This window comes from Dromaius novaehollandiae, chromosome Z, assembly GCF_036370855.1.
Source record: "Dromaius novaehollandiae isolate bDroNov1 chromosome Z, bDroNov1.hap1, whole genome shotgun sequence".
NCBI classification, from domain to species: domain Eukaryota; kingdom Metazoa; phylum Chordata; class Aves; order Casuariiformes; family Dromaiidae; genus Dromaius; species Dromaius novaehollandiae.
In genome coordinates, this window is record NC_088132.1 from 27998133 (window position 1) to 28022200 (window position 24068).

The 24068-nt window shown below is 40.2% G+C and overlaps 1 protein-coding gene across 4 annotated transcripts in view; it reads left to right on the top strand.

The window, feature by feature from the left end:
• The window catches only part of LOC135325129 (transducin-like enhancer protein 4), a 102641-nt gene that overhangs the window by 68211 nt on the left and 10362 nt on the right, over positions 1–24068 (top strand). For all 4 annotated transcript variants that reach the window (XM_064502739.1, XM_064502740.1, XM_064502741.1 and 1 more), the window contains 6 exons: positions 19916–20035; positions 20586–20639; positions 21283–21435; positions 22687–22819; positions 23059–23252; positions 23443–23519. In XM_064502739.1, coding sequence (XP_064358809.1) covers positions 19916–20035; positions 20586–20639; positions 21283–21435; positions 22687–22819; positions 23059–23252; positions 23443–23519 — 731 coding nt within the window. The remainder of the gene's footprint in view (positions 1–19915; positions 20036–20585; positions 20640–21282; positions 21436–22686; positions 22820–23058; positions 23253–23442; positions 23520–24068) is intronic.

Consider the following 24068-nt stretch of genomic DNA (forward strand, 5'->3'; position numbering starts at 1 on the left):
ACTTGTGAGTAAGTGGGGCTGAGGGGAGGGAGAACGGGAAAATTTCAACATGGTTTGTTCCTTTTTTTGTTTTTGTTTGTTTACAGGGTGAGTTGTCTGTTGTGGCTTGTCTGCAAGGCCAAAGAGTTCAGCGAAGCTGAAGTATTACACGTCACTATATTTTCGAAACAGGATAGAAAATATTTTCTTTGCAATATTAACCTTGGTAGGTCAAAGTAATTTAGCAGCTGGGCTTTATTGACGGCATCCTGTTTTGTGAGACTGGCGTGTGATGCAGGGGCACAGCACAGGTGGATGGAAGAAGAGCCAGGAGGGGTGTCTTTCGCTTGCAATTTCACCCAAAAGAAGGGTTGTTCATAGGGGCTGGTGTCAGCAGTCTGGCTCAGGCTGCAGACGGTACAGAACCTAGTGGCTACAGCAACACATTGCTTGGTCCTTTGCTCATTTTATTCTCACAACAGAGTGGCCAGACTACAGAGAAATCATTGTTCACATTGAATTAAAATGCAAGTGTTGATCTAAATAATAAGCATCACATGCCTTGTGATGTTACAGTGCCCAACGTTAGTAAATCATTGTGAATGGCTTGCTGTAATTATAACTCTGTGGTTATATTTCTTGTCTCTTCTTGCTATGCATTTGCTGAATTCATACCTGTTGATGCTATGTTTCCATCCCACCTCTGTTTTTCAGGGTTGCTTTTAAAATATCAAGCTGCGATTATTTTTTGCCTTAGAAGAAGCAAATACTTTTATATACCTTTTCCTTCCCTGCTTCAAGAAAGTAATTTCTTACAATGACCTGCAAATACAATTTTGTAAGTGAGCTTTGCTGTCCCATACTGCACAATGCAAGAGGAATTGTGCATCTGACTAATTTAAAAGTAAGCACTTGAAAATCAATTACCAATAAACCTTGTGGAGAGAGAGGTACCATTTTTTCTGCCCTTCCCTTGAAGTAAGGTATTATTCCCAGTGCCCTGTCAGTATACATAACTGGTATTACAGTAGCAAAGGCACCCAGCTTTTGACATAAAGACATCCTGTCTGGGGTCGGTTTCATGCCTTTATGAAAAGCACTGCATGCTCACCACCAGGGTACCCTAAAAGCTTTATGTCACACCACCAGGTGTTCGGAAGCAATTAAGCATTTAGCAGGCTGTCTGTAGGACTCTCACATGCTTCATGAAGGTTTTCTGGTGACTGTGTTGTCTCCAGCCATGGCAAAGGTTGGAAATGCCTTTTTCCATTCTTCTTCCTGCTCCATGGGATGAGGAATGGGAGATGCATCTGTGTGGCGTTTTCGCTCTTCCCTGTTCTTTTTAGAGTATTCAGCATAGGACTGTGCAGTTTTTCCCAGTTAACCTGTGCAAGTTGCAACCTGTTTGATACCAAATGCTTTCTGTGCTGTAATACCTCTTTGCTGTGTTTTTGATCCTTGTGGCCCCTAAGCCATTTACAAATAAAGCTAACTGACTATGCCAGTGAAGGCATTAGTCTTACTAATGCTGATGAACACACTTAGTATTGCATGCACTGGTAACTTAATTTATGATGGTAGATGTGACTGAAGTTGTCCACCAAGTAGAGCAGGCCTGAAATATGTAGGAACAGCTACCCTGACCACAAGGTGACAGAGCTGCAGCTGCTTAATAACCAATGTTTCATAATTGTTTTGGACTGGAAGAGGAAGAAAATTTTATTCGGTTGAAGATGGTTCTTTATGTTGACAACACAGAACTCCAGAGACCTTTACAGTGCGATCAATACTGTTCGTTTTACAAACAAAATACGATATGGATTTTAATTATAAAAACTAATATATGTGTTTTAATTTGACAGAATTTCTCTTACTCTTTTGCTGAATCTCAAAACTGCCAGGAATTCTCTTTGGAATACTAGATATTCAGCATGCTACTGTGGATGTCAAAAATAAAATATTTGTAAGTGTATTTGATACTGTGTTCTAGCTCAAAATATGTCTCTGTCCAACACTGAGCTGTGATGTATATGTAAACTGTTCTTAGAAAAAAACGGTTGTTCATATCCAGAGTTACTCTTGCCAATAGCAAGATTAAATCAAAGCAAGCACCACATGTTAACTACCTTATCCTTTTCATAAAGTTTAAAAATAATTTGTTAATGTAATTGTATAGTGATGACCAAAGCCAAGGAAAACAAGGAAATTAGCATCAGAAGATGGCTGCTTCCTCCACTAAAGAGAGAACTGATGTGAAAAATGTAATGTTTAGCACTTGCATTCTGCCTCCTAGGACTGGTTTATGCTGCTCTTTGAAAATGTAAACATCAACCCTCCCGAGACCTCTAGAGAAAAGCATGTGAATATTCATCTTATAGGTGAGGAGAAAGAACTGCTAAGGTGTGTGATTAGTAAGAGATAACATGAGAAGTCGAGACACAGATGTGGGGATAGAGAGACAGATGTGGGGATAAATGCATGTTTCCTCTTTGTGCCCACCTTACTAACTACTGCGCCTAGTTTTCTCTACATTTTACATATCCCCTGGAGATCAGTCTCTTTTACAACTTGCAGGAAAAAAAAAGAGGAAGAAAATTCATAGGCAGCAGCCTTGTTTATGCTGTAAAAAGATCAGGCAACTGATAGACCAGTGTGTACCTAACACTCTTATTTAAAAAATAAAAAAGAAACTTTTAGTCTCTATACAATGACAGCAGAAGCTTTGGCTAAAAAAAATCATGAATCCTCTGAACATTAAGCTTTTTAAGATTACAGGTTACCAGTGCCCACTGTTATGTCAGAATTTGTCTGATGTCTCCTTTTCTCCGGTCAGACATCTGGTAGTTCCTCGGAAATATTTGAAGAGCCATCATTTAGTAGTTTACATGGAAAGCCTTGAATAATTCACACAACAAATGATTAGGCGAGCGCTTGTCTATCTAACTGAATTATTCTGCATGTTTGCTGAAGCAGTAAAGCAGGAGAAAAGCATTTCCTTCTCTAGAGGGTTTACAGTGGTAGTATTGACCCACCTAGTTATTGGGTTTCAGCCTTTTGTTGACACTGTTGTAAATGAAAGCAGCCTGGACAGGCACTGAGCAGCTGGGCTGGATAATTGTGAAGGATTCATGCTTGTTGCTGTTACCCCCGGTGTTTGTAGTGGGTTGTTTGCTTTGACTTTTGTTGAACTGTTGACAAAAGCATTAGATACAAATGGGAACAAATAAAGTGGTGAGATGCCAGGAGGGCTTGGCAGTAATGGTGGTTTTCATTCTGACTTAAATGGGGAATGTCGACACTTATCTGAATGGGAAATGGAAGGTATGTTTAGTGTTTGTGTGCTTCCCCCTCCCCTTCCTCCTGTTTTCCATTCCTGTTAAATATGTTTTTGGCAAACACATGTGAATAAAAACGGAGCAGAGGCAATATCGCCATTGCCTTAACTCTTTGGCACTGCATTTTTTGAAGCTCTTTCTGACTGTGGGTGTCTTGCTGGGCAAATCTAGTTCCTGGCATGAAAGGATTAAGTATAAGAAGAGAAAAGAAAAAAAAGAAAAAGAGAGAGGGGGAGGCAGAAGGGGTAGAGTTGGGAGAAGGGAGGATTAGATAGAACAGTATACACTGAAGTAGTATAGCCAGCAAAATTGAAGTCATTTACTGGAACGCTTTTAATTTGGTTTAAACAAAATACTCTTTTGTATATTCAAATGGAGAGTAGCTCAGCTGTTGTGAAGCCAGAAAATTAATGGTATTTTTAGTGAAATAGCAAAAGCATGTCAACAGCATAGCTGTGGATGATAATGTTGGCATTTTATTCATGAGGAATTATCAATGCAGGTTACTGGACAACATAGTGTGACTGCAATGATTGAGCACAGGGGGGAAGCGGCTGTCCTTCTGTAAGATAATTTCATTTTGCATTTAGTCTTTCAGGAGGAGAGGAAGGAGCATTGAAAAACACGTATCTAAGATGTCTATCCATGTGCTTTCTGACTGCCAGGGTCTGACCTTTTTACCTCTGTCTGACTTATGGTTTTGTCACTCCTTTTTTGCCAGCTGTCCTTTCATCTTAAGTCAGTATTGAAGGATGTCAGAGAATGGAGGGAGAAGAACAGAGTAAGTTTAGGAAATCTTTGCTGAAAAAGTAGGTTTGGCCCTGGATAAGCTGCAAGCTTATTCTGGCCTTCTCAGGCTCTCAGTTTTGTCCCTGAACGTTGTTTGCTTGGGACCCTTAATGCATTTAATGCACTGTGAAAAACAGTTACCTTGGCTGGTCTTGGAGGAAGTTAGTATATGATCTGGAAAGTCTTATCACTTAGCAGGAAAGGTGCTTCATATTTGTTATTCCAGCTAGAGTTTTCTTGTAGCAATCAATCTCAGAGTGTGATGCAGGTCAACTGGAAAGTGGCAAATATAGTTCACAGGGTTGAAGTCACCACTACAATGAAACAAGAAACTGTGATTTTGTGTGGCTGTCTGAAAGCATACAAAGGTATTTCTTGCCTCTGCTTGTACTCTGTGTGTCTGGTAGTATCTGAGATGCCAGTAGGGGTTCAAAGCACCAGAGCTGTCTGATGCAGGAATTCTTGTCGCCTGCCTTCATGCAGTTTCAAGTTTTCCTAAAACAAAAATGCCACTGTAGCAAGGTAGTTTTGGCATTTATGGGTCCCACTTTGAGCAATCACCCATGAGTGGTTTTTTTGTTCTCCATTGTCCTCATTGCCATATTGTTCCTAGTCTCTTCACAATAACAACAAAAGGGCAGCACAAAGAGATAAGGAAGAAATTGCCTTTTACTGCTGCCATTACTAAGGCTTCTTGTAACATGCAGTATTTTTATTGTGCCAACCCAGAGCCCTGTGGACGTCAGCAAGGGGCATTTTGCCCAGGTGTTAAATACTGTGGGATCAGGGCCTGAATTTGTTATTAATCCTACAAATATTAAAAGAAAGTGAAGAAATATCAAGCTATTTCCAGCAAAGATGTACGGGGAGTGGTGTTACTGTAAATATCAGCTTGTGCATGATGAATCCCCAATTCTTTTCCTCTCTCTCATTAGGGAATACCCTGAACAATTCTGCAGGGGGCTCAAGAAATTCTCATAGCAAAATTCAACCTTGAGTGAAGGAAAAATGAGAAATTTCTGAAAGGTAGAGACTTACAGCCCAGTGAAAACAAATATATGCCATAATCATGTCTGCACAGCATTTGGGAAATCCAAGTACAATGCTCACAGATCTGTAAGAACGGCCCCCAAGCTGTGCTTCGCTAGGAGAAGGCAGAAGTTTCAGGCAGCTGGAACCTGGAAGTGGGAAAGTGCTTCTGGAAAGAATTTGCACTGGAGTAATGATAGTCATGAATGATTACAGCATTAAGAAGGAGAGAGATAAGTGCTGTATTACATAGACTGAGATTGGATTTGGGCTCGCTCAAAATCACGAAATGATTATGTATCACAGTGCAAGATTTCTTATATAGTCCGGTGTCAGATAGTAAGAAAATGCTAAACTGGCCAGGTAGAAATAAGAGCAGAGGTGGGACAGGGTGTTAAATAATGTGATGTAGGAAAGTGTAAAGTAATGAGATAGAAGTAGAAAAATGACAGAGAGATTATGCCCTAAATCAGTGATGCACAACATTCGGCACAGAAGGTCTTTACTGGCAACTTGCCCTAAGCCAGTGGGCTACACCTATTTTGCATGTAATTTACATTGGATTTTAATCAGATAAGCACACACCCTGTTTGTTTTTTTATTTATGGAGTGCGGTAAGTGCAAACACTGCCTAACACAATAAAAGACAACGTGTGCTTTATAGGCTGTAATAAAAGCAGTGATGAGGGGACGACTAGCTCTGTATTTTTGAAATCCGGTTATATCTCACAGATGGCTGTCTTTGAGATGGCCTTCTGCATGCTGAAGTACAGGTTTGAGTTTATTAGGCAGCTGCAGGTTTAGCTTTGTTCACATTTCAAATACATAAGGTTAGTTTTTGAAAAAAAAAATCATTCCAAAGACAGACTTCCAGATAATGGCTTTCCTGCTTAATTCTGTTACCCACAGGTAATGGGGGAGGGGAGGGGAGAGTTTTTTTTTTTTTTTTTCTTGAAATTTTGTTTGGGGTCTTAAGCTGTCACATCTCAGATATAGTGGGTTTAGCTTCTGTGAGTTTAGCTGATGACAATTTTGTATACAATGCAGAAGTGTTTCCTCTTTTACATTTCCTATGTTTGTGTGATATAGATTTATGCAGACTAAGAATGGGCTAAGATTATTACTTGCAAACATATTAGTTGCTGGACTTTAATATAGGCACACTATTACAATAATTGGATTGCTCTAGTTGTTTTTTTCCTGATGTAAGAAACACTGATTTTCTTTCTTTTTCCTGCCATATTTGTCCATTTCAGTCTAACGTATTTAACGAATCCATCCTCATAATACTGGAGTACCTCCAAATCTTTAATACATTAATCATCACAACAACCCTATAAGGGAAAGAAATGCTCTCTAGGCATGTGAAATTATCCCTATTTTACAGATAATGAACTGAGGCATGAAGAGGCTTAATTGACTTCACAAGATCAGACAAAAGAGCAGACTACTGAGCCTAGATTTCCCAAATATAAACGCAGTTTTCCATGCTTCCCAATTTTAGTTTCTTGCTCACATTACCTTATGATCCATTTCTATCTAATTCTTCCCTTTAAAACCTCTCAATGGATTTGAGTCCCATTCATGGCAAGTGAATCCATGCTTTTTCCTATCAGCTCATAGTGGGGTTAGTTTGCCAGCTATATCCTTTTGGGCTAATTAGTGTTTCAGCCAACTACCTAATCTCTATATGTTTTCCTGAAGAGAAGCTTTGTTTGAATGTTCATATTTACTGGGGGTTTTGATTACTTTGCTCTTTTGTGGGGTACAAATCCTTCGGTACGGCACAGGGCTGGAGACGTAGCAGAACTGGCGAGAACCCCCTGGGGTGCAGTTGGGAGAGTTGTGGCCAGGGGAGCACACACGGGGTATCTCTCTGACTCGCCCACCGCGGGCACCCCAGAGCTGGTGCTTGCCCATCTTGGCACTCATGCCCTAGCTGCTGCCCATCACATTTCCTCCGGCTTGGGGCTACGCTCGTGGGGCTGTGCTGCTTTTGCCTCTGGGGTGATGTGCCCAATGCAGGCTGGTGCCTGGCTCAAAGGCTCTCCATTTCCTCCCGTGCTGTTGCAGATGGAGCAGCCCCATCGATGGATGTGTGAATGTGATTTTGCTACAAATGAAATTGCCCTGTGGGCAGAGAGTGTAGGCACAGAAGAAGGATTTCCATCTGCAGGCTGGAGCTCTGGATACAATTGTGCCGGCTGTGAAAGAGCTTGTTAGATTTTCTCACTGTAAGGGCTCCATCTGGTGCTCTAGGTGTCTTTAAATGGGAATTTACATTTACTGTCAAACCCAAAGTCTACACACAATGAACAGTGATGAACTTATCAGTCTGAATGAATTCTGTAAGCCCTTCCTTCCCCTCCTCCCCTATAGCATATAAGACGGTGAAATAGAGGGGGATGGAGAGGTCATGTTCAGAAAGGAACAAATTTAGCCTCTAATGGTAGGAAGCAGTAACGAAGGCCCGCTTCAAGATTAAAGATTTTCCGACTTAGTGATTTGGGCAGTTTTTAACTCTTACTGAAGGCAGCCAAGGTGTTTTGCAAGGAGGCAGTCTCTTGCTCAAGCAGCCAGGGTCTTATTCGGTAAACAGCGTTCTGACTTACAACTCGGCTTCTTGAATTCCAGCTAGAAACTCGCTGGCAGCATTTTATGTGTTTTCTGCTGATGCCAAAGTCCAAGCTGGCATTTGCAGAGATCGTGATAATAGTCAAGTCTTGCATTAGCAAACATGGCTAGCTATTGGAAAATCTGCCTTGAAAAGCCATGTTTTTGCCAGCTTCTGAGGGGAAGAAATGTACTGACAAAAGTGCTGCAATCTGGGATTTAATAAAGTTTCTTATCTGAGAAACTCATTTTACAAATTAGAGCTGTGCGTCTTTATGTATGCCCCCAACTCTTTTCTTCTTGCCTTCTCATCATCTAGCTTCTTCAGTCTCATCTGGATCAATCCCGTCAAGCTGCTAATACTTATCTAGATTCTCACAACTCCAATAGTTCCTGCCAGTATGTGAAATCAAGTCGCTTGTTTAGATGCTCGTGAATACGGGGGTTGGTGTTTTAACCTACTCCACACAGAACTAAAAAAACGTTCCTCTCTGCTATTGCGTTAGCCAGAGTGCATCGTAGGTGGAGGAAATTTTCTGAATTGTGGTGACTTGAGAAGGCTTTTGCTTAACTCTGTAACTCCTGGGTTTATTGTGCTGCTTGGGCCTTTGATCTCCCTGTTCTTAATTGGCTCACGATGTGGTTATTACTTTGCAATCAGCAAGGAAAGTACCTTGCACTTGTCATTTTAATAAACTAGTTACGTGTCAGCTTCTCTAGAGGCATCCCAAACTGAAATAAACATCTTTCATTTTGCTTTATAAATAAATTTAAAAAGTGGTTTCCTAGACAACCTTGATGAAATGTCAACTTCTTCTCAGATCTAAGCCCACACCATAGGTATTGTTATCTCCATCCCTGCTGGGTAATTTGTACACTGCAAGTTTGTTTGGAAACATGCCTGTTGTTCTTTAAAATGTACTTAATGCTAGATTAGAGAACATAAGACTTTTTTTTTTTCTGTTTCTACAAGCTCATTTCTAAACCATTTAAAATAAAGAGCTTGAGCATGTATGGTATTTTAAAAACCTTTCACATGATGTTTTTGAAACAGATCAATTTCAGCATTAAAATGTTAGGAATTCAGCCAAGGAAAATTCAACTCAGGATTGTATAGCTATAATGATAATGTATTATACCCGTCCTCCTTGAAAATGATTGTAACAGTAGAGTTTAACCTAGTGAATTACATAATTTAGGAGCATTTGCCAGAATGCTGCTTTAGGGGGATTACTGTAGTCTTTCCTTAACAAAAGCAAAGGGAAAGATGGATCATTTTATGAAGTACTTAAATGAGAGAGAGCAGTCTTCACAAATTAGCTAAGATAACTCATTTGAATAGAACAGAAGGTCATGTGTGTGCATGCCAGTTACCACATTTAACTACTTGGCAGAGTGCAGGGGGAGTACAAGAGAGGGATTTTTTGCTTTTCCTCTCCTCTAGCGTGAATTAAAAATGTATTGGCTGCTCATTGCTAACATCAAAACATTTCCAAGTAGCCTGAAGTTAGTACTTGATTGTGCTTTTAACATTTAAAAAATTAACAGCATGACCTGTCTAATATAAATAATGAAAGGCCCAGCAAAATAAAAGCTACTGCTGCTTCTCTTGGCAAAGCTCTGAGATGTTCGCGCGTTTGTAATGCATCTGAAAATCTGGCAGAAGGATTGTGTGTTTTACTTTCTCAGTCTTCAAAGTAGGTGTTTTATGTATAATGTACCATTATATACTGATGTAAATGCTTTAAGGCTAATAGGAGAATCTGTGTTACCACCACTCCTCCATGAATTGCGCTTCCCAGCATCCTTGATTTAAAGAGCTGGTTTAGGGACAACTATTTTTGTAACAAGCTAAGGTCCTGATCAGGGATAGCACGTAGTAGGTGCCTAAGGATCAGCACATCCATACGTTCCTCTGATTTCTTCATCTACCTTGTGACTTCTCCGAAATCAATGTGTGTCCCTCAAATCTGGCACCCGCTTCAGTGCTTTCCTGAATAGGAAATAGGATAATTTCCTGAACAAGGGTCTTGGGAACACAAGTAAGTGAGTGTAGATGAAGTGAGGCAGATGTAATGGGCTTGAATGCTGTTTGGGCAGAGAGGCAAACAGTAGTGCTCAAAGGTTACTTTCTGGAAAATATTTTTATAGACAGTTGAGAGTGTGTTTTGGATCAGGATCCGCACAAACTGGAATTTGCTAATGCTTAATAGCACCTAGCCGTGTTTTACGCACCTGCCCAATTAACAGACTGGTCGGATAATTAATTCTGTTTTTGCTGGGTGCTTAGCAGTGACTCTGGCTTCCTGAATCATGTAAGGTACAGGAAAAGCATAAAATATATTGGGTCTTTAGAAGCCATGCAAGATCAGACAAGGGAGGAGATGAGCGAGTTGCTAGCTTTTTGGTTAATACCTGGGACAAACGTGAAACATGTTTCTTCTGACTGAAGCAATTTGGAAATGAAATGACTGTTTCTTTTCAATTCAGGGTGTTTGTTGTAATCGTGGGAGCTTTTGAAGTTCTTCCACCACTTCCCCACTGATCAGGTTAGGGAAAAATAGGATTTTTAAAAGGAGGGACAGAGACGAGTCAGTGTAGAAAGAGACGATTCGCTCTCTCCTTGAAATACTCAGTAAAAGTAATCATTTGCTCAGTTTTTGTACTGATTCCTAGGACATCTCTGCAGCAAGACAACTTTAAAATACTTTAAACAGGCAGAAGGAATGAAAATGAAAGTATTTTACCTCTCCCAAAGTTTTCATACATATGTGCACAGTGGAAGATAACACAAGTGTGAAAACTTAAACTGATGGATTTGCCATGGATATAACCTATGTTAGATCTAATCAGGACTGAAAATGTGGGGCACTGAGGCAAAGTAGCTGATCCGAACGTCTGTTGAAAGAATCTAAATGGAATTTCTTATGAGGCTGTCTTCAGGAATGATTTGTGTGGTTTTAAAGCAACAAAAAAGGCTAATTAGTGCTAGGTTATATCCATCTGGTCAAAATTAAGAATTAGATAGGGAATGTAAATCTCAGGAGAAAATTGTTAAGACCTATCACTTGAAAAGTGAATCCGCTTAGCTATCCCTGGAGAAGGTGAAGCTTAAAACTTGGTTGTTATTAGTTTGAAACCTTTAATATGGAAATTATGGGGGGTGTAGGTGTGTGTATTTTTGCCTTCTAACCTCTGTTGCTGGTACTGACGAGATTTTTATAACTCCTGTGCCTTGACAGCTGCGGGAAAGTGTTCACATTCAGCTTGGCACAGTGCCGTGCAGTCCATTTTAATCACTGTGCAAAGTGAAAGGATAACAGTTTTACTGTGGTACTCAGTCTGAAAAGAGGGCTCGAAGCAAAAGCTGGTTGTTCTTCACAGGGATTTCTTGATTTTTACAGATACTTTTTAACAAAGTGTAGCATACTGACACAGGCCTTTAATGGGCAGCATTCCCTCTTGAGTGTTTTCTTACTAGTCTAAAAGTACCCAAATTACCATGTATGTTTTGCTTAAATTCAGTTGCTGTGCAAATGCAATTAGTGTTAATATTCTGGAGACACGTTGGACGTTAGGGATTCTTTGTCTGTGTAGGTCTTCGTCTTTTGAAGAGTGCTCGCAGGCAGCAAGTGCTTTTCCTTGCCTTGTGGAGCACCGCTGAATCAAAGCCCGTAATACAGGCTGGTGGTTATCGTTCTATCTATCTTTCATGCTGGTGAGCCCACAATTAAATTGCTGCATTGAATGCTCCAGCTAGTTGAGCTTTTTCTCTTATCCTGTGATTGCGCGCTCTGGCGCGTGCTCTCTCTCTCTAGCTAACTCCCAATACTCCACTTGCCTCTTCTGTTTCTATTTTGCTGGAGCTGCTTGAACTGTCTCAGGTCTGTACTGAAGATCAGTAATTGGAACCCCAAATAAATATTTGAGGAGTGGAGAGGTGCAGTCCAGAATTTCCTTGGCACCATTCTGTTCTTCAGATTTCCAAAAATGATTGTTTACCCTCCATCCTTCTGCATCTACGCAACTCAGCATCCTTTGACCTCCCTGTTTCAGCATGTCTGATTTAAGTTAAAGTAACATTTAGGATTTTGTATGCTGTGATTACACAGGTTTGTCCTGGATTTGGGCATTTATTTTTTCAAATGCCAGCAGCAGACTTTTCTCTGTCTGGTAGCATTTCTGCACTTCCACTCCTTTCTTATTGCAGAGGGCTTATCTCTTCTGGCATCATTAGGGACAGGATTCCTTTGCAACTCGCCTGTGCCCCCAGGCTTGCTCACTGTATTGCCTACACCAGCTGCAATTTGTGCGTTAGCACCTTCTCGTAAATCTTTTCATTCTTTCCAAACTACCTGCCCCCTGCTCTTGTGTGCTGAATCAGGGGGGCTCAGTTTGGAGGCTGTTCAAATGGGAGGAGATCAGAGTGATGGAGTGAGGGGTGGTGAATGGTTGGCGGATTGGCTGGGTTGCTTTATGGATTATAAGGGAGGATGTTTGACAATGCCTGGGTTGTTCCCATCAGTTAAATTCAATATTTACGAGTTGGCAGATGTGGACAAGAGCAGATTTGATGGTAAATGTAATCTGTGAACTTTGAAGCTTCTGTAAACCTATCAGGAGCATTTAACTCCTTTCCCTGCCCCGTCTGTTTCTTTTACTTTTGTTCCTTCCTGCAACCAGGTCCTTTGTTCAGACTGTCTTGCTTACCAAAGGATGCTTGTTATTCCTGCTGCACTCCTTGATTTCACTACCTTCATGTGCTTGTGCTAAGATATCCTTTAACCTAAACCTGTCTTTGCTTTTTGTCTCACAGCTGTGCTCCTCTACGATTTCACTGCCTGTACTTAAGCAGCATCGTTTCTGCTCTCCATCCTCTGACCCTCACAGTATCAGTAGTGATTAGGCCTAATGTGTGCTATGTTCCTCAGTCAGTGATTACTGGAGAAGCTGTATTTTGAAGGATTTATTGTAAAAATCCATCTGTGAAGGGCTAGCCAGCAGCCCTCACCATTGCTTTAACCACCTACTTTCTTGCCACTGTGCACCTGTATGCCAGGAGGGGCCAGAGGAACAGTAGCACATGCTGGCAGAACTACACGCCAAAATTGCTAGGTATCCCTGACTTCTGCTGCGTAGCCTATGTAGCTTATAGCAAATTGGTAAGTGTATGTTGAAATACTTGACTGGATTTAGCATGCAAGCTGAAGTGGTTTATTGTTCGTTTTACCATTTTATAATGTCTAGACTCTGGTGCTTTTAATTAGCTTAGATTAAATGTCATAGTGGTACCACCAGGGCAAGCAGATCACCAGTGTAAATAGTTCGTATTGGTAGTTTTAAAGAAATTGCAAACGTAAATGTTATATATACACATATATGTACTTTTATTTAGGTGAAAGTTTTGAGGACATTGTGTTTAGGAGGCTAGCTGCTGAGCATGCACATTTTCTTTTTATTCTAGATTTTTTTTATGGCTGTTTAGTTCTTGCAGCAGCATTGCACATCTAGACTTTGATGTTTTATATGACACTCTTATCCACTAATTAACTTCATTAATTTTGCAATTAGTGAAGTTAATTAGTGGGTAAAAATGCTATATAAAACTTCAAAGTTTGCATTTTAATCATAGTTTGTATTAAAAATAATTATCACACCCTTGATTACTACACTCAGTCCAATTAGCTCAGACAGGGTCATGTGACATTAAAAATAACTTTGTTCTGTATCTTTTTGAGCTAGTTGGTAGCATTTTTCACCAACAATTACTGAGACTTTGTATGGTATCCGAAAATGCAGCTACAGGGAAAAGGCAATGAATGAGACAAATAATGTGATCTTGGTACGGCTGAGTGGAAGTTGTGTTTCTGTTTGGGTACATAGAGAAACAAGTTGCAAATAAGAGGTGAAAATACAGAAAAAGTTCACTGTGACCAGTGATATGTGTGGTGACAATACTTGGCTACCACGCTTGGATAATTCGGTGAGCCATTTCTGAAGAGCCGTGCTCCAAGCAGTGCTGCCTCCTGCTTGCATCCGTCAGTCTGCCGGTGACCTGCTGTACATATCTGAAAGGAAAGACATGATAAGGAAAATCCAGTTGTCTTAATGAGGAGAGCAAAGGGGAGATGTTGGTGAATCAAAGCAAATATCCCCAAATCGTTGAGACCAGAGCGGATACTGGGACTGTTTATAAATCAAAAAGCAAAAAGCATCAGTGTTAATGGAGGTATGGTTGACCTCAGGAATACACTCATCTGTAGAGCAGCCCACAAAATGTCACTCTTTCCCTCAGTTTAATAAATGTAATATACATGTATGTAAATGTATGTATACATACATGTAAATGCATTTACATGTATGTAAATGAATATATTTTCTTAAACAGAAGGCTGTTCCCTTACATTTAGATCCAATACTGAAGGTTTAGTATGTGGGAACTTTTTTTTCTCCTGGGTATGTAATGTGGGCACAGCAGACTGTTTTAGAATATTTTCAGCTGCCTCTAAAAAGAGAAGTTGGGCTGAAGGTGAAGCAGTAAATTTCATCATTTTACATATTGGGCAGGAGGGTCTCTTGGACTCATTTAACTGTCTCTCACCTCTCCTAAACTCAGTGGTGGTGGTATAGGATTTGGGCAAGCCTTTGCATTGCCCAAACCCTGCGGCCCAAATGTTTGTCGTCTGAGACCTGTGCGAAAGTGAGTATGTTTCTCCCTTTGCTTGATCTGATGCAAGGCCAGAGCCAAAGGGAAAGTATGTCTTTGCTCTGGGTCTGACGACCCACCTCTTGCGTACTGTCTGCAGCTCTGGTATCCGTATCTCAAGGATGACATATGGAGCTGGAAAAGGTACATGGAAAGGTGACTAAAACAGTCAAGGGAACGGAGCAGTTGCCTTACGAGGAGAGACTGAAAAGGCTGGATCTCTTCACTTTGGGGAGGAGAAGGCCGAGGGAGGATTTGCCTGAAGGTTACAAAATTGTAAGATGGTTGATGAGATGAATGCAGAACTGTATTCAATAAATCCTGCAGTACTAGATTTAGGGGACACTTGATGAAACTAGTAGGAAGCTGGGGTTTAAAACGGGTAAAAGAAAGTAGTCTTCACACAGATCTTCTGAAACTCATTCACATAAGAGGCTGTGGAGGCAAGGCACTTACCAGCAGCTTCAGAGAGGGATGAGATAAACCACAAGCACTGAGTCTACGGGCAGTTTCTAAAGGAAAAAGGCAGCGTGTGCCTCTAGTAGCTTTGATCCCACAGTTGTAGATGTGGGAGAGGCTGGAAGGAAATGGGCTGCCGCAAGTGGCCATCCTTGCATGCCCTCCTTAGAAGCCATCGCTGTTGCTGCTGCCGTCATATACAGGATGTGAGCCCAGATGGGCTGATGAGCTAACCCAGGAGCATGTTTCTTACGTTCTTTTCTGCTACCTGCCAAGTGGGAGCTTTCCCACCTCATACCCCTAGTTATTCATCAAAGCGATTTCAGTTTCACCCCTGACTTGTCAGAAGTAACAGCACTTCATTTTTTGTGTTTCCGATTGAAACATAAGGTTTTATCTCAAAGAGTTGAGAGCGCCAAGCCAAATTCTGGAGCCATGCCTGAATCTTAACTTTGGCTTTTATACTTCATGTATAACATTGGCACCAATCAACCAAGCAGCATTACTCTCAGGTCATTTCCATGTGATGCATATTGTATCCATTTTTATAGTTTCCTTTATACTTTCGACAGACTTTATAACAGCAGTAATGTCATTCAGATAATTATACTGTAATTGACCTTAGCGTTGAGCATCCTTGGCTTTTACAGCAGTTTGCGTAATACTTCAGGATGGTCAATTATCTCATAATTCCCACTTTGTTGGGAATTATTGTTTTAATTATTACGCTCCAAATACATCATTGTGGCAGAGTTGTAAAGTTACGCTAGGGAATGGTCATATTCGTGAATGCTTTAAAGAGTTACTAGCTTCATCGTGTGGGAGAGCTTTTCATCCTGTCATCTCTAGTCATTACTTTTAACAGTGATTTCATTTAATTATCACTTCATCTACCCAGGCCAGGTCTTCATCTGCAGGAGATACCATATAGGGAGTCAGGGCTTACAGGGTTTGAGAGTGGTTGGAAGGCTGCATGGTCTGACCGTGTTGTTTTTCTCTGCTGTGTTGCAGCGTGAGTCATCTATCTAAATGCAGGTAACTTTCAGTGGAAGTTGAGGTTAAAATGATTATAGTGATTCCTGGATTTTTCAAGAAATTTTAAGTATTAATTATCCCAAGTAGCCAGCATACTGATGTTTGCATTGCTACTGGTGAGAATTTTATGGCTGAATAAGAGGTTTATATTGTCATCTTTATGATAATTTAATTTGTGTGTGCCTGGCACCAGTATTCCACCTAGAGCAACTCCGGATGAATGCCGGAGAGAAAACACATCACTTTGTGAAAGTCTGAATGGTCTTTGTGATTTTTTTTTTTTTTTTTTAAACACTGTGCTCAACACTATACAAAATACAGAGTGAAGCATCGTGCTTCATGCTTTACAGTCTGGTGTAAAAGATCCTATATATTCAGCACTAGAAACTGTTTCACTTCCTAAGCAAATTATATGAACAAGGCAACATGCTCAGCCTTTCTATAAATGCATCCATTGAATAGGTTTTTGTCAGCATTTTGTGGTGTATTTGGCATGAATAAAAATGTTCTACCTAAGCAGAAAATGAAAACCTGGTACATTTTGCTAAAACTGAAGCTAAATATAACCCACTTTCACCAGAGAGTATTTGTTTTCCTGTGTTTTATCTAATTATTATATGTGAGCAAAATTGGTGTTGGTTAGTGGGAAAATGCTACTCTCTCTAGTAGATTAAAACATTTTATTGAAGAAAACATCAGTGTGGAAAGACTTTATTTCTGTATAAATTGTAATAGTTACTAAAATGAGAATTCTGGCCCATTAAGTTACAGCCTTTCAAGACATAATGCTGAATCACTTAATTTTTCTAAGTGGCTGTCCTCTTCCAGCTTCTTGAGGGCAGCTGTTAGGAGACCGCCACTGTTTTAATCGAGGAACAGAGCAAAGTTTGGCAGATAAATGCTGTGTTTTGATTGAGGTTTTTGTGTGAAGTTTGGGAACGTAGGTTTCTCTCTGGGAATACATAGAGTTACGTGCTCAGGGAGAGATTTGTGTGGGTACAGGCTTACATGTAGGAATCTGATGTCAGTGGAAACCATGATGTTCAGGTGTTTCTCACTTGAAAATCCATCCTTACAGCTGCTTACAGGCTGAACTGCTACTGTAAACCATAGTAGGAGCTCGGTGCGAATAATAATGTCCCTTGCACACTGGGGTTAGGTACATTAGAAGATCTAGACCATAGCTTTTTGGCTGAGCAGTACATGGCATCTTAGTATAAGAGATAATTTTAGATCTGTCAGCACCAGTCCCAGAGATCCCATGAAGTCAGAGATTTTTATATGGCAGATGCATTATATATTGGACAGAAAAAAAGCCACTATTGCAGGAGCGTTGCTGGGTAACTGCCGTGGCTGCCATGCAAGAAAAGGGAGAAAACAGTTAAAAGTGAGAATGCTTAATTTGTTCTGTAGTAATTGATGCTTTAGGCAAAATAATATTAGTCCTAGTACACTAGCCAAATTCCAGTTTGGGAAATGAAATTCTGCCTGCTTTCCCCACTCTGCTAATTTGACCCCTCTTCTCACCAGAAATCAATAGGCTAGCTGTCTGCGTTTTTCTTCTGATGTAGATGGGGCACCATAGCAAGATTTTTTCATATTGATACCAGGTCTGATCAGTCTTTGAAACAATAAAACCACTGAGCAGTAGGCATTGCCCCAGTGCCCAGTGTGGTGCTCATCCTTTATGTGCTAGTGATAATTAACTGCTTTATCATTCTAGTAGGGAGCTTTAATTTATTACTTTATTAAGCAGTGAAATCAAAGATTAAAGTGGTATCTATAGCATATAGCTAACTAGATTGTGAAAAATGAAACTGTGTGGTTTCAAATTTATGGAAATAAATATTTCTATTTAACTAAGTGCAGTAGTTTAATTCTTTAGACACTGCTCTAATTTGTAGTTTACTGATGATTATTTTTCTTTGTTTTAAGGCAAATTGCCTTCTGCATGGTGAAGTTGAGAAATAATGAATTGAATTCACATTACAAACTACTGCTTCCCAAATTGTAAATGAATATAAATGTAATAGGAGTGTACTGTTAAAATCTCTTGCAAAAGACTATGCTGTATCATTACGGTAAACAAATACATTTCTCAAGCCATCAGTTCATTTAACGTTGCCTTTCTACTTGGCCCTTATTTTAAGGGCTTCTGAGCCTACTGTCACCACTGTCTCCAAATGCCTTAACATGTGTTGTCTATTCAGAGCAAACAATAGCACTTTTATTTATTTTTTTACAGCATAATAGTTGCTTATAATGGCCTGCTTTAAATGTAAATCAGTGAACACATTTTAAGATGTATTTGTGCAGCAAAGGAAATCCTTGTCTACTCTTTTACAGTGTTGGAGAAGGCTGGAGGGAAATAGGAAAGACAAAGGCTGTATTCGGCACGAGCTTTGTTTTAAAATTTCCATTTCCCCTCAGCACTGTTAACAGTTGACAGTCAAAAATAGGCAAAAGATTTTTGCACTTGTTAGTCTGAACTGCTGTTAACAACAGTTGGAAGTTTTAGAGAAGTGACGTGGAGACCAGGACTTTGGTGCTCCAACGTGGAGAAAATGTTCTCTCATGACTCAAGCCACAGTGGCAGCTTAACTTCTGTGGTCAAGTGTTTTTGATCCTTACCAGAAGTTTGTGGTGCAGTAGGTCAAGGGAAAGAAGTAGTTCGGCAATAGAGATGGAGCAGAAGTTGCATTACGTAAATGTGAATTTCTTGGTCTGCATTCCTGGTAGCAGCTATACAATAAGTTTATGTGTGCACTTGAACCAAAAAACCAAATCAACGTGGAGTATTGTACGGTTTTATGTAAAACAACAGCTGTCCGCATGCATGGAAGAGATCCCCAGAACCAGTGTTTCTGGATTAGGGGGAAGGGCTGAAACCCAGCAGTAAGGACTTACTTCATTACTTGTTTTTACCCTCTTATATAGGGAAAATAGAGAGAGGGAAACAGTCAGCAGGGTTTCAATTGAGAATTATTTTCATCTTCCTTCCTGTCAGTCCTAATTCTGCAAAATGCCTGAACACTTCCCTACTCTGTACATTTAACCATTGACTTCAGTGTGAGATACATTTTAGCACATGCTTAAATGCTTTCTTGAATTAGGGCCAAAACCTGATGCTGCTGGTAGAATCAATCCTAAAGGAAACTTAGAATCTTTCATTTCTTCCTTGTTTGTGTATCAAGATGCAGATTCAACCAAGCTCTGGAAATAGGGTAACAGTTGATAAATACTGCCTTTCTGGTTTAAAGGAGTAGAGTAGAATTGTAGGACAGTGCACAAAGTACAAATGATCTTCTTTTCTCACCTGTCCCTTCAGCCTGTTCTGTAGTAACCGTTACTCAGGTAGGGCTGCAGAACAAGGACAGACTGCCAAAGCTGTTGCATTCCTGCCTACCGTTGGCACCAGCCTGCTTGTAATTGTACAGTGAGTTAGATGTTTGCCCCCGCTGCTTTCTCCTGTTGCAAGACTGTTCAGGACCTTGCTTCTCTCCTTGCTAGAAATCTTCTTTCAAGTGTTTGCTGGAGTGTGATTGACTTTGAACAATCTTTGTTGTTGTTCTTGATTTCCCACCCCCTGCCCCAGGAGGTCAGTATTGCATTAACCCTGCGTATTTATTGAGTAAACAAGCCAAAGCCAGGCCAACATACAGTATTTGTAAAATGGTCCAAGGTAGCTCTACTTTCATTCTATTAACACTGCAGATATCAACTATTCAATGAGCTGTTAATTGATATCCTTTATCTGTGTCTCTTGCAACGCATTGTGCACTCTCAACGTAAAAAAAATTGCTGGGTAGCTATCACTGATTAAAACCCAAAGTGCTATCCATCAGAACAACTTCAATGACATGAGGGGTTAAGTTGTATTGAGGCATAGCGACAAATGAACTGCTATTTCGAACGAGCATACGATGATGCTTTTTCTTTCTCTCTCTCTCTTTCCCACTTGTAACTGCAGAGCTCTTCTGTATCTCCATCAGCCAGTTTCAGAACAGCAGAAAAGCACAGAAACTCAACAGATTACTCTTCAGACAGTAAAAAACAGAAAACAGAAGAGAAGGAAATAGCAGCTCGTTATGTGAGTAAAACATTTACATTTTGCATTGCTGAACTTGTCGCCTCTGTAACTTTACCAATTTTCTACTGCATCCCTAATTTTAAATTTGCAGGTCCAATTTTAACAGGTACTTACTGTCTGCATCTATCGTTAGGCTGAGTGGAAGACTTAGGTGCTCAGGATTTATAGTATTTTTGACCATATAAATACAGAATGCCTGGAGGCAGGTGGCAAGCACTGAGCCTTTGGCTAGAACTTAGTAGCTCTGGAGTATGGCTTGGTTCTGCTTCTCAGTGCTGTGCGACTTTGCACAAGTGTTTTCATCCTCTGTCTTCGTTCACTTATGTGAAAACTGGGAAGAATGCTACAGCTGTGACATCTATTGAGAAGAAGCACTATAGGAGACCTAAATGTAATTTTATTACCACATAAAGCTAGGTAAAAGTAAAGGTTATATTGCATAACGGTGAGAAGCTTTATATTTCATCGGATTTTTTTCTTTGTACTTAAGTGACTTCATATATAATCAATTATTTATTTAATTTTTACACATTGTGATTTGTCATTGCAGGACAGTGATGGTGAAAAGAGTGATGACAACTTGGTAGTTGATGTTTCCAATGAGGTACGCATAATGCTATTTTGGTACCTTATAATAGCAAGGCGGGGCAGGTCTTCAGTGGTTTCCATGCATATTAGTTATGTGAATAAGCTTACAGTCTTTGCCTTCACAAAGGAGCTTGAAATTCCTGAGGGAATCCAGTCAGGTCTTCTTTCTGTAGAAAGCAAATCAGATCTGTAACACTTTTTTTCTACAAAAGAGCTTTTGTTTCTTGCACAAACCAAAAGTCTATTTTGAGATATTTGAAGCCAGCCCAGCACAGCAGATGAGATGCTGCTTGTAGTGCTATCTGTGTTTTCGTTCACTCTGGTATTGACTTCTTTTGTGGGCGTAATCAGGACTGCCAAGTACCTCAGTTTGCCACCTGAAAAATGAGAATCGCTAGCCTATTTGAATATTCAAAGGTTTTTAACATTATTTTTCATGGCTAATGGCATTCAATTTTAAGACCTTCTTTTAAAAAAAGTTTTCTTGGATTATCCACCTTGATTTTATAATTTTATCAGCTAAATCACTTACAGATTGAATGAACACGCCACCTTTTAGGACAGATCTTCACTCCAAAGTGTAAATTGCTAAAGACAAGCGTTAGTGGTTACTATGTTTATTTTTTTTCTTCCTACTAACCAATGCTGTTGATGTTTAGGATCCTTCCTCTCCCCGGGGAAGCCCAGCACACTCTCCACGGGAGAACGGCTTGGACAAGACTCGACTGCTGAAGAAAGATGCACCAATTAGTCCAGCATCTATTGCATCCTCCAGCAGTACTCCTTCCTCCAAATCCAAAGAACTTAGCCTTGTAAGTGCCTCTGAATGCTCTTCGCCTGTGATAATATAATGAAACACACGTTAACCAGATTTGTATCTAGGCACAATTTGGATTTCTAAAGCTATCAGTATCAGGTATGAAAAATCAGTATAAAATTCCTTTCATTTCTGTTTTCAGGAAATCTAATGAAATACCAAGGAGAAAGTGCATAGCCTTTTTTGGGATGGGGAAGAGGTTGTTTTAACCGGTGGTGTGGATAGATGATGGATGTTCTGTGCTGAGAGATGTTTTTCTCCTCCCCCATATGAAAAACTGTCATTCTGTGAATAAATAAGAGTACACAGGGGTTCCTTGAGCTGTTTTCTTGTGCTGTGGTTTATAGCAAATTCAGTTCCCTGCTTGGATGTGATTTGGTTGTTAGCTTTGTTTGAATTACCAGGCCATATACAACAACAATAATTTTTATTTTCTATCTAAAAAGTAATCTGTCATTTACAAGAGCCTTCCTTGACTTGCATCACAAATCACAATGCAAAAAAGAGCTGCCTGCAAGTCGGGGGTGTTCTTGCCTATCCTGTTTGTGGCTGTAGTTAATCACATTTCTGAGCTGCACCGTAACTCCGCTCGTAGTTCTTTGCAGGTCAGGGTACATGATTATTTAAAAGAAATAAAATAAAGTAAAATAAAACCCTAAAGTGATGGTAGTGCTCAGGAAAGGTGATGGAATGACAGGCTCAGACCCAGGAGTCAGCTGTCTGTCCGATGAACAAGCTTCTCACAAGAGTGGCACTGTGCAGTTCCTGACTTTACACTCATCGCTGTCTCCAACGTATGTTATCAGCACCACATATGGGGATGAGTTCTTGGTTGGCTGTGGGTTTTCTTTTGTTCTTCTTGTCCACCAGTCAGTGCTTCTCTCAGAAACTCATAATGTGAACAGGTCCACTATAAGCAGACGGAGACCACCAACAGATTTTGCATATGCTGCCAATATAATTGTCAGATGGTAATGATTTTCAGGCATTGACCTTATTCTGAACCATATTGTTGACCCAAATGAGGAAAGCTATGAAGGCTATAGTTAATTCCCAGAGCTATTCTATCCTTTTAAGTGTCTCTGCATGCTTCTCTTCATCGCCACTGACTATTAAAGCCAAAACCTGGGTTTCACTGATCACACCACACTCCATTTGTCATCTGCTCTCTTTCCAGCCACAATTTAAGAAGCCAAAAAGTAAGATAACTGATCAATTATCTTTCATTATCTTTTTTGATGATTAGAATGAGAAATCTACCACACCTGTATCTAAATCAAATACCCCAACTCCACGGACTGACGCTCCAACTCCAGGCAGTAATTCCACTCCCGGATTGAGGCCTGTGCCTGGCAAGCCCCCAGGTGTTGACCCACTAGGTTAGTATCAGTAAATTCAAAACTATATGAAACCATAGCCATTCATCCCTGAACAGTTTTCCTTTAAATCTACAGTGGCAAAGCTGTATATTACAGCCGCTTAAACTGAATGCTGAGCTGGTTCTTCAGCATTTTAACACAGCATTTCAATACGGCACATTTTTTTACTGCTTGCCAACTATATTTGATCTGTCTGTGTTCGACTGGCTGTGTAGCTTCTTTTTTTTGGCCCTCTATAGCTTCAGGTTTAAGGACGCCTATGGCAGTGCCATGTCCTTACCCAACTCCATTTGGGATTGTGCCACATGCTGGTATGAACGGTGAGCTGACCAGCCCAGGAGCTGCCTATGCTGGTCTACACAACATTTCCCCTCAAATGAGTGCAGCAGCCGCAGCAGCAGCAGCAGCCGCAGCTTATGGGAGATCTCCAGTGGTAAGCGTTTGCCATTAAGGCATTTGAGCATGAGAGCAGTTTATGTTAAATGTTTGACCTGCAGGGTTAAATCTGATTCAGTCTGTTTGTAAGTTGGGGAGTAGGCTTTGGAGAATATGGACTAAACTGTCTTCTTTTGTGTAACTCCATCTTTAATACAGCTTTTTGTTTTGCTTGGGGAAAACTGCAGGTTGGTTTTGATCCTCATCATCACATGCGAGTCCCAGGCATCCCTCCCAATCTCACAGGCATCCCAGGAGGAAAACCGTGAGTATCAAACATTCAACTTTAAAAGTTAATGATCTATTGAAGTTGTGTTCCCTTGCCAATTGAAATTCCCTTTAGCTACTGAAAATTATTGTAAGAATAAATATAGCCATTTAGCAAGGGAAGGAAAAACACTGTTCAGTTTTAAAATGGTATTTATAAATTTGTTTTGAAGACTAATTGCAGCCAACAAGTACTGGGTGGTATAAAATCAGAGGAGACAGTGATAAATGCAGAAGGGAGCTGAATTTCCCGGTGTTGCATGCTGAATCTGGCTGGTTGGTTTAATAAAGAAATGCAAAATGGAATGGGATCTCAGCTTTCCATCTCTGCCGTGCTCTGCCTCTCAGGTTAAGAAATAATTTCTTTGTTCACAAAAGCCTTGCAATCACTTGCAAACTTATCAGCTGCTATAAACAGCAGTGTGCAGAGAAAGGAACACTGAAATGTTTTGTTTGATTGAAAATGCTGGAAAGAATTATGGTATCATAATGTTCAAATTCATCCTTGATGGAACTGACCGTAAAAGGTGACCTACTCTACCAGACT